The following is an 11226-nucleotide window of genomic DNA, read 5'->3' on the forward strand; positions in this document are numbered from 1 at the left end:
AAAAATAGGATGATATAGGGACACACGGAACGCCCGTGTGAAAGAGCCCTACATTTTTTTTTTTTAAAAATGGTAATTTAGTTGCAAAACCAATTTCTAAAAAAAATTATTTTGCTCGTTCTTTACCCAAATAACCCAAAACAAATAATATTATCTTGAAAGGTTGATAAATACAGTATATGTACAGTATAATACATTAAAAAAATTATTTTAAGTTTCAAGCTTTTAAATGATTTGTAGGCTGAACCTTGCAGCTACATGATAAATTAAAAACAATGAATATTTCTTATGTCTGTGCTATACACTTTCTTCTCAATTTTTGTTTCCTTTTTTCTTTCCCCAACTGCCTCCAACTGTTTCTCTCTTGCTGTCTCCATCTCTCATTCTCTGTCTCTGCCACACAGTGGAAATCTCCACTGTGTTCTTATGGTTTTGCTAAGTCTTGGAAACCCCGACTCTCAGGTTCACTTCCTCTCTTTCACGTGTGTATATAAGCCTGTGCACAGATAGTTCTCTGACATAAACTTCCATACTTTGCTTGTGATCTCTCTGACTCCAGAATGACTATCTTACCTCCTCCAATCAGCTCAGAAGACCTGGAGAACCAGAAGACTTCACCAAGGACCTGCCGATGCCTTGATTATTGTCTAGTGATCTCAATGGTGCTACTCACTATGGTGGTGGGATCAATTGGTGTCTTTTATATTACCTGGGAGAGACCTCACATGGAGAAAAGTACCAGCGAAAGGATCCAGAGAGACAGACTGGTAAGTGTACATTTCGAAGGAGACAATTGTGCGTTCTGGTCTTCAAAGCCTTCTTGAGTTAGCTGTCAAGATGTCCCTGTCACCACAGCTGTAGACTTTGCTGTACTAACCTCTCTCAGATTTGATAATAATGACTATTTCATATCTCAAGTTAAGATTTTAAGAGTTAAGTGTAAAAGATAAAGAGATTGCAGTATTAGTTGAACTGTCAATCTCTCCATTTTGTAAGCCTGTAAATCCATTAGTTCACCAATAAAGTCCCTTAAAAATGACAGTGTACACTAACAATTTGCCTAGCAGTACTAGAATATGTTCTTTTTGACTTAGGGCATGATCCTATCTAAATAATTGCAATTTAGTCAGCAACTGGGACCGTGTCTGTGACTGATATTATCGAATCAGGTCACTTTGTGTACATTGACATTTACCAAACTTTTGTACAAGCAAATTCTTGATCTGCTACATAGGAAGTGTTAGATGATATTTACAAAGTAATACACGGTCTACAACCCCCCAAACTGTGGCTTTTTTGTAATTTAAAAGCCAAAAAATGAGACACAAATGTGATTTAGTGACAGAAAGCACTTTCCCAGCTCAGTGACAGCCTTTTGTGCAGAGTGAAAATTATGCCACTCTTTCATTTCCCTATTACAATTCTGCCTTGGATTTTCAGAGGTCTAAAGTGAAACTCAAATCTGTTGACTACTCTGATATTGCAAGGTATGGAATAATGCATCATTGGGAAAATTTCTCTCCTGCCCTTGCAGCTAAATATAGTGGCTGCTATATCTGTGCAAAAAACGTTCCATGGAAAACTTTAATTACCTCGCAGCAATGGCAAAAGTTGAATTGTTCCCCCTGGAGCATAGAAAATAAAAAATATTATTGGCTTAATGGACTAAAGCAGATAATGAAAGTCTCTGCCTTTCTGAAATTTGTCAAGAAGCTAAAGTAATACTTTATACAGTAAACCCCCCTCCATTGCGGGGGTTACGTTCCGGACCCAGCCACGAAAAGTGAAAATCCGCGAAATAGAAAAACCCTATTAAAATGCATTGTAGGCATGTTTATTTTACTGTCACTGTACGTGTAAAAGCATTTTAAGGTCTTTAAACACACTTTTAAAACAATAGAAACTCATTTAAACACATAAAAGATACTAAGAGACATAGCAATAGCTATGGAAAACACAAAAATATTTCATTTTTAATGATTTATATAGTAAAATAACATTACAAAAAAAAAACGCGAATTACCGGGACCGCAAAAACTGAACCGCGATGGAGCGGGGGATTACTGTATATGCAGCAAATTTTGTATACAAAAAAATACACAATTAGTGGATCAATCTTTCATTCAAGCACTGCTGAACAGGAACGCCATCCCATCCATCCCACTATCAATCTGGTGATCTTGGAATACAGCTAAGATGTTTTCTACAGCCACCGATTGCATTCAAGCCTGCCTTGGGGGTGTGAATGTAACATAGAAACATAGAAAAGCGATGGCAGAAAAAGATCAAGTAGTCCATCGAGTCTGCCCATTTTTTTAATTTATTTTATATTATTATATTAGGTTAAAGGGTTAACTTTCTGATCTTAACTTAGTTGCCATGTTTGCTGGAATGCATTAATAGCTCACTGATTGATTTACTTGCCATCAGGAATTGTTCTGTAAATTCTGCTTTAATACCTGACTGCAATTAGGAAAAATATATATATTTTTTTAAAGAATGTGTAAAACAATACATACTTTCATTTAAGACAATTAAAATATTTTTTCTCCCTTCTTTTTTTTTTTTTTTACAGAGGAACAGTGCTCAGCTTAGTATTGATTCTGGTGAGTTTCTTTTTGTATTCATATTTGCAAAGTTGCTGAGAAAGTTGTTCTAATGACATGAATGTGAACTAATCAGGGGCGGACTGACCATTCGGGGATTAGGGCACTGCCCGAGGGCCCAGGGTTAGTAGGGGGCCCCATGAGAGGCTACACACTACAGAAAGAAGCCAGGAACTTCCATGCAGGCTATGCTGTGGTAGATATTTAAATGCCCACTCTATGTGGCTGAGCTGCAATTTGTAGGTGGGGCTTTGTGTGGCTTGAGTGTGGACACAGGGGGCCCCATGATCTCTGATTGCCCGGGGGCCCCATGAGTTGTCAGTCCCCCCTGGTCATGATCACAAACTGGGATTCCAAAATATTGCAGAATAATGACAGAGTATATGTTGATATCTCTGTTATCTATTGCCTGTAGAATTAAACAGATTCTGTATTTATTATTAAAATGATATATTGATCTAGACTTGCACATACCATGCCTTGCAAGGGATCCCACCAACATACTTATACTCGCATGACATGAAATACCCAGCTCTGGCAAGAATATCCACCACTTCTTAGTATGGGGGACCATGTGACCTGTTCCCCTGACCTGGCTATGTGCTGGGCATCACCACCCTGCAGGTTGCCACCACAGCCAATTTCAGTGACAGCTATGTAAAAGCAAGGAGCTTTAAGGGAGCATATGGGCCTCAGAGGGTACCTTTTGCAGAGGCACTGTCACTTTGCCCTCCATGGACAAGGTGACAGTGGGGTTCATTTTCTAAAACTGGAGAGTTAAAAATCTGGTGTAGCTGTGCATTGTAGCCAATCAACTTCTAACTTCAGCTTGTTCGGTTAAGCTTTGACGAAAAAACCTGGAAGCTGATTGGCTACCATGCACTGCTGCACCATTATTTGCACTCTCCAGTTTCAGTAAATCAACCCATTTCATGTCTTTATGGCAGTTTGTTTCCCCGCTGGAGAGATTAACCTTCTCTTTTCTTTCTGTTGGTTTCTAAGCAAAGCTGCACCAGATTTTGCACTCTCCAGTTTCAGTAAATCAACCCCAGTGTCTTTTTAGATGTACTTTAACAGTCTATCTATAGACAATACATTTTTATTTTTGCATTGAGTGCAAGTGTTAGAAACTGTGGGGTTGATTTACTAAAACTAGAGAGTGCTGAATCTAGTGCAGCTGTGCATGGTAGCCAATCAGCTACTAACCTCAGCTTTTTCAAGTAAGACTTGACAATAAAACCTGGGAGCGGATTGGCTATCATGCACAGCTGCACCAGATTTTGCACTCTCCAGTTTTAGTAAATCAACCCATGTTTCAGGTCTTTATGGCAGATTGTTTCCCCGCTGGGGAGATTAACTTTCTCTATTCTTTCTGTTGTGCATTATCACCAAGGAAGAAAGTGATGAGAGTCCAACATTTTACAGTTGTTACCAAAGCAGGACATAATAGGAAATACAGATATCTGTCTCAGTGCCAAAGAGTGGTGTTCTGCCGAAAACTCCAACTCGGCGAAATCTCCAACCACGTCACTTCCGGTGACTCTACAGCTGGAATAATTGGAGATTTCGACCAATTGGTGTTTTCACAGAACACCGTCAGTCTATGTACTCCAGTACACGCCATAATGAGTGGACCTTGTTAGTCCGCCCGCTCGTTGGTGGAGGTGGCCATGTTGTTGGTTTGTAGCGGGCAGACTAAAAATGTCCACTCATTATAGCGTGTATCGGAGTGTATAGGCTTCCGGTGTGCTGTGAAAACACCAAGTGATCGAAATTTCCAGTTATTCCTACTTTAGAGTCACCAGAAATTACGTGGTTGGAGAATTTGGCGAGTTGGAGTTTTCGGCAGAACAATTTTCCTTCACTTTGGGACACAGCAAAAATTAATCTGCTAGGTCTTTCTACCATTCCCTACACTATCCAAAAATAAATAAAAAGCAAAACACTGCTCATTTTAAATCAATGGGTTTTTTTTTACCTGTATTTGATGTATGCTCCAAATGCAAGTCAAATGCAGGAAAACAACACCTGTTGACATGAGCACTAAGGCTAGCTTGTCTTTCAAGCATACTAGTCCACTTCTGTCCATTCCTCTAAAATTTAACTTAGGGATTTAGGTAATACCCCCCTTAGGCCCGGTTCACACTGGTATGACATGTGCTCCGACTTACATGAGATGTAAAAATCAATGTTGCCCTATGAGAGCTGTCTTAACTGGTCCGACTTGTGTCAGTCCGACTTTGGAAAAGGTTCCTGCTCAACTTTGGTTTGACTTCTGTCTGATTTCAGCCAATAGAATTGAATGGAAGTCGCATCCAAGTCAGATCCTCATCCTAATTGATTTGATTTGGACCAGACATTACAAGAAGATTACACAGGCATTCCCTTAATTTGCTATGACGTTGCTTCTAAGTCACGTCGAAGTTGCACTAAAGTCACCTGACAAAGTTGCACGACTTTCATGTCGGAGTAGTGTGAACCCGGCCTTAATTATTTGAATAGTACACATTCACAGTACTCTCTACTGATTTGGTATCCAATGAACACCTAAGCAAATAAGCAATGACAGCTCTTGAAAAACAATTCTATGTTTTCTTTTTAGAAGAAGGTACCAGAAATGGACCTACTTAAGGCCACACTAGAAAACTAGAAAAAAAATGTTATCCTGTCTCCTCTAAAAGTCACCATTTTCTGTTTTGTCTTTCAGCACAAATAGTTGACAAGAATTTAATATGGAATACAAACAAATTGCATGGAACATTTCTGGGGCAAGACTTCTCATATGATCACACAACTCAAGAACTTTTGGTGAAAAATGAGGGCTATTACTACATATATTCACAGATAACTTTAAAATGTGTCAGCAAGAACAATTGTCCTAATGAACATGATGTGTCCCTCTCAGTCTTGAAGAACAATCAAGATTCACTTCTAAAGTTACATATCCACATTGACCAGAATAGTACACTTTCATCCTTCTCTGCAAATATCCGATACATTTCTGCCAATACAAAGCTCAAAGCACAGTTTGAGACCAGTGGAAAAATCCAAGATTGGCAGCTGGACGAAAACAGCTTTGTGGGCCTTTATTTGTTCAGTGAATATTCACTAGAAGAATTGCAAAGTGATTAAATCCCAAGAGAATAAAATGGAGATGTTCATTAGAAGATGCATGAAGCACTACTAGACTTCTTACAGACATTAGAATGCTGTACGTGTTATTACCTTTCCTCTGGTTTCATACGTTGAGGATGTTGCGCTGAGTATTGTGTTGAGTACCCAAGCTGGAGAGGTGGCCAAGAACTTCCTCCATTCAGTATACGTACTTTGACCTCAGACTACTTGATCACTACGTGATACCTTTAAAATGTTTGGTGTAGATTTGGAGCCTCACTCTAGCATCTAGAGTTGGTTGAGAATCCGAAAACATATTTAGTCTTCTACAAAGAATGAAGAAGACTATAGATCGGTTAAGTAAAGCATGCTGCTTGACATTTCAGAAAAGGTGGCACTTTCTCAAAATGAAAATTTAGGAATATTTCCAGAATGTATTTCAATGTTTTTCTGTTGTATCATCTACCCTTTTCCTCAACATGGCCATGGCATTCTACCCTTTTCCTCAACATGACCATGGTATTCTACCCTTTTCCTCAACATGGCCATGCCATTCTACCCTTTTCCTCAACCATCTTCATCTATTCTTCTCTCTTGTCCTTTTTTCCTTTTTTAATTTCTTTTTTTTTGAGAAATCTGACACCTTAAAGAATAATGTGCTATTATATTTATTAACAATGTATTTTAAGTCATTGTGTGTGTACTAAATATTATGCATTTAATATTGTGTTATATGAAATGTATTTTTATTATATTTATTGTAATGTGTATTTATTAAATATTTATTTCATATTTACTTTCCGATGTTTTTTTCTTGTAACATACCTCAGTGTTGTACTTTGTTGTAGCCTTTTTATAGAATTTAGTAAAAATAAAAATGGGGAAAATAAGAGCAGATGTTGCCCATATTCTGTGAAAAAAAGAAACAGGGAATACGATGGTCACTATGGCCAACAGCTCCATTTTACTCATAGTTACATAGTTAGTGAGGTTGAAAAAAGACATCAGTCCATCCAGTTCAACCTATGATGTGAGTGTGTGTACTCTGTTTCCTCCCTCCTCTGCTTATCACAAATAGACCCTCTGCCATGTTCTACTATGGTCCTTCACACACTTAGCCTAGTCCCAACCAACATTGCCTTGTTTTCCATACCTCCGGTTTACTTACCTGTATATTTTCACAATCAGGAGGAGACTCACACAAGCACAGGCTGAACAAGATCCATATATACATGGTATACTAAGTGAGATTCAAACTCAGGAATCCAGAGCCAGGGTCTTCAAATCTGGAATGTATCCTTTGCCAAAGCACCAATGGAGCAACATAGCTTTTGGCTGCCATGATCAACAAAGTGCTATCATTGTATGTACTAATAGGAATATATTTGTATATTGTATTATCAGGCTTATTCAATAACAATGACTCATAGCAGCCAGTTCACTTCTCAAGCACTGTTTTCAGCCTTTTCAGATCTGAGGAAGGGGAATTGTCCCCTGAAACGTGTCAGATTTCCAACTACAGCAATTTGGGCACCGCCTGAGCTGGAGTTTATATTTTATGTGCTTGCATCTTGTGAGTATATTTTTTGGCAATTTTTGCTAAAGAAAATTTGGTGGTGGGACAAAGTGAGGACTGAGATTTTGTTGCGTTCTTGTGGTCAAGACTGTTTTTTGCCTTTTTGTTAACCACAGTACACCTCCCCATCCTGTTATGGAGATGATCAGAGGGAATGTTCTGTAGCTTTAACACACTTCACGTCCTAAAGTGACAATGCTGGTCCTCTACAAATGCAGTGCAGCAAGTGAGCATTGTAACCCTAGGGCACAAAAAGTTACTGGCAGAATCATCATGTAAAAGTAGAGAAATTTAAATAAAACTGCAGACACCATCGATCTATGGATAGGAGAGTTGATAAATTAAATTTCATTTAAATATATTCCTCAATATTCGCAAAGGAAATAAATCCGTTTTGTAGACACTATACACCCTTTTCAAACCTGGATATTGCCCTGTAAAAGTAGCAGTAACATCTTCACTGTGCTGTAGATAAACTGTGCAGAGAACAGAGCTGTAGGAGGGGCCCAGCAGTTCCACCCAATACAGGCTGCCTGCAGAAAACTATTGGAGGGGGCGGATACCAGACCACTCACTCTGCACAAAGAGAAAGAGCAGATGTTTATTATAAGAAATTCCCACACAAAAGAAACTAGGATTTACTTAAGAATACACATGGCTCTTGTACAATATTTATTCGGTTCACATGTCAGCCTTAACAAGTTTTAGGACATTTTTTTGTGCAGATTTTGCAAATATATATGTACATTACACAGTAATGATTACTCATCCCCTATAGCCCCTGAAAAGAGTATCTCAATTAACAAACCTCATGAAAATATGAAACAGAAAAAAATATAAAATCATATTTCCAACAACGGGTCTATATCAAAGCTTGGGGCTAACATATTCAACATATTCTTTTGGTTCATAGCTGCACCAGCTTTAGAAATTCATGGGTATGCTCCCCCAAATTTTTTGCTTGTTTATTATGTATTCGGTCTGACCAGACTATCGAGGTTGAGCAACCCACCCCACCCCCCACACACACCTGTACTCTATCAGTGTCCACTATCAAGTGGATATAGGAGGAGTCCCCTGTAGTGCATTTGCACATCTTTCCCAGCAAGGAGTATTATCTCCAAGGGTTAGAAAGGCTGGATTCATCTCTTTTTCATGGATAGTGTAGGACCCACTGATAATGGGGTACTTTGACGCAGTGGTGGGCTTGAGCACTATATGGCCATATGGTGGGACCAAATCCCCATTTTTATTTATGGATTGTCTTCAAATTTGGTAATAATTTCTTTTGCATGTGTGTGCTATTCTTTTTTAATATACATGTCTTTTGGTTCATAGCTGCACCAGCTTTAGAAATTCATGGGTATGCTCCCCCAAATGTTTTGCTTGTTTAACATATTCAAACAATAACTATCAGCTATACAGTCATGCTCCACATTGGCAGACTTTGAGTCAATGGTCAACCACCATACGGAGACTAAGGCTTGTTTTCTTATGAAGAATTTTTTAATCAACAGAGAAAGCAGGTCACCTCTACAGTCAGATCCTGTGGAGATTACCCTAAGAAGGTGTCTCTGCTGCCAAAAGAATTTGTTCTGGTGTGATTGGAGGTGTGGAAACTAGTGGAGGAGCCATGGGCCAGTTCTGGTCATGGGGACACAAGAGAGAAATAGAAGTTAGCTATGGTAAAAACAATCATTTGTACTGATTCCTAGCTATCCAAGAAACGTATGTTTTGCTGGAGTCCAGAGTGTTCAAATAAACTCATATGTGTGAGACCCCCAGCTGTGGAAGCAGAGGGTGACCAGTGACAGGTCAGAGGGTATTTTGTTAGACAGTTATGGTGGACAAACAGATGATTTCATACAATGGTATTGTGGATATTTCGCAATGTTTTTGTAGCTTAATTAGTCTTAGCTTCACCTCATTATCTGCCCCTACATCATTATTTTCATGTAGGGGCAGATACAGAGAGCTGGAAATGGAATCTGTGGAAAACCCTTAGGGCCCAAAACACACATCTCCACTGAAGATCAAACTGAAAATACATACTTCTCCACTTTCTGAGATGAGAAAGAAGGACACTTTTTAGCACAAAACATGTAGGCAAAGGACACCCCTGCCATACTCCCTAGTTACGAAGACCATGAAGAATTTTTATGTGTAAAATTATGGGTTTAAGTATAACTTAATATTATTTTTTTTTTTAGTTTTGGATGGAGTGGAGAGTTATAGTATTAGAACACCAGTCAGGTTGTTATTGCTGTGTGTGCCCCCATTAAGGGAATTTCATCTTCTCTGTTTACCATTGTCCTGTTTACCATTTTCATTGAAAGTGAAAGTAAATGAAAATCCAAAATGTTAGGTTGACACCAGAACAGGAATGAAGGGGAACCCTTCCAATGGGGGCAATGGTGACAACCCAGGATTCCTTCACTTTGGAGGGATTTCCTCTCACTCCCTGTTTTGACCATGGTACAGGAAGTGAAAGGAAAATCCCTCCAATGGAACAAAGATGGCAAAAAAAAAAAAAAAAAACTGATGGAGTTATAACCCTCCTTTATCTATCCAAAAATGTAAAAAAAAGCTTTGCCTTTAGTTATACTTGAAGTGTTTTTTTTTTTCACCACTACCTTTTCTTGTATCAATTTTTCTAAATAACTATGTGATACATTTTTATATAACTTTCCAATCTCAGGGAAACCCCTGCTAAAAAGTACTATATCTAAAACTCGTGATACAGCAGTGTGATGGTCATTGTGAAGACTGTTCCTTACATATATGGACATTGGGGAGAGATACCCCCTTACAGATACTGTATTTAAAAAGATCAATGGTGTCAGTGGGAACTTATCTGAGAGGCAGAAATTGCCCATTGCTCAAGCAACCTGTAAGAGATCTCTAGGGTTTCATGGAACTTTGGTTGAGGAACCCTGATTTAGAGGGTAAATAAAAGGTTAAGATGTTACATTGCACGTCTTTTTGTGGTGCTTGAGCACAGAATCATGGTCAAAGCCACAGCTGACTCTTTTTGGGAATGTAGAACTTGGTAGTTTGTTTCTGTGTGTTGTGCTTCAGTGTCAATTCCATAGGATGGCACTCGAAAATAATTTTCACTCTTACAATACAGCCTTTTTTTGCATACACCAGTTATTCTATCATAGTTCCACCTCCACATAGTTATAAAGTGTTGGGATTGTTGCCTCTTTAATTTAGATAAAAGCCTAACAACAAAGCCTCAAGTCTGTATCTGTGTGGGTGTCATTGTTTAGTTCCATAACTCTTTAACACATCAGCAAGATTGTTGGTGTATTTCCAATTTCAGTTTTAAATACAAGTCTACTTTCAGTTTAGTGGTCTTCAAATGAAAAAGCGAAAGGTGTGTTTTTACAAAATATGGGTTAGGAAAGGATCAGTGTAACTGTACCTGTATGAGAGTCATTAATTCCACCTTCCACTGGTAACATAAACGGTAAAGGAAACACAATTATGAACCAGCAAAATCTACGACCACATCCTCTCACTCGAAGAGGCAGGAGATGCTAATGTATGCACCTTCAGAACTAGCATCGTGAACATTAGTGTCTCTTGTATACAGACATCAGACAATTATTATTATTAAGGATTTCTATAGCGCCAGCAGTTTACGCAGCGCTTTACAATATTAGAGGGAGACAGTACATATACAATACAATAAAATACAAGAGGATTAAGAGGGCCCTGCTCAGAAGAGCTTACAATCTAATGGGGTGGGGCAGGTGTTACAAGAGGTTGTAAGAGTAGGGAATGAGCTGATGGCAGATTAGTTGGCGGTGTGATAGGCTTCCCTGAAGAGATGAGTTTTCAGGGATCGCCTGAAAGTACCTAGAGTAGGAGATAGCCGTACAGGTTGAGGTAGAGCGTTCCAGAGGATGGGAGAGGCCCTGGCGA

At 38.8% G+C, this 11226-nt stretch overlaps 1 protein-coding gene across 1 annotated transcript; it reads left to right on the forward strand.

Moving 5' to 3' along the window:
* The first annotated feature begins 534 nt into the window (after positions 1-534).
* Positions 535-6223, forward strand: TNFSF9 (TNF superfamily member 9). Its single transcript, XM_082256552.1, has 3 exons — positions 535-767; positions 2576-2606; positions 5314-6223. Exons 1-3 carry the CDS (start codon positions 561-563, stop codon positions 5736-5738), a joined length of 663 nt encoding a protein of 220 aa, XP_082112678.1. The 5' UTR covers positions 535-560; the 3' UTR covers positions 5739-6223.
* Positions 6224-11226: the final 5003 nt, after the last annotated feature.

This window comes from Pelophylax lessonae (genome assembly GCF_965119305.1).
Source record: "Pelophylax lessonae genome assembly, chromosome: 4".
In the NCBI taxonomy this organism is placed as follows: Eukaryota; Metazoa; Chordata; class Amphibia; order Anura; family Ranidae; genus Pelophylax; species Pelophylax lessonae.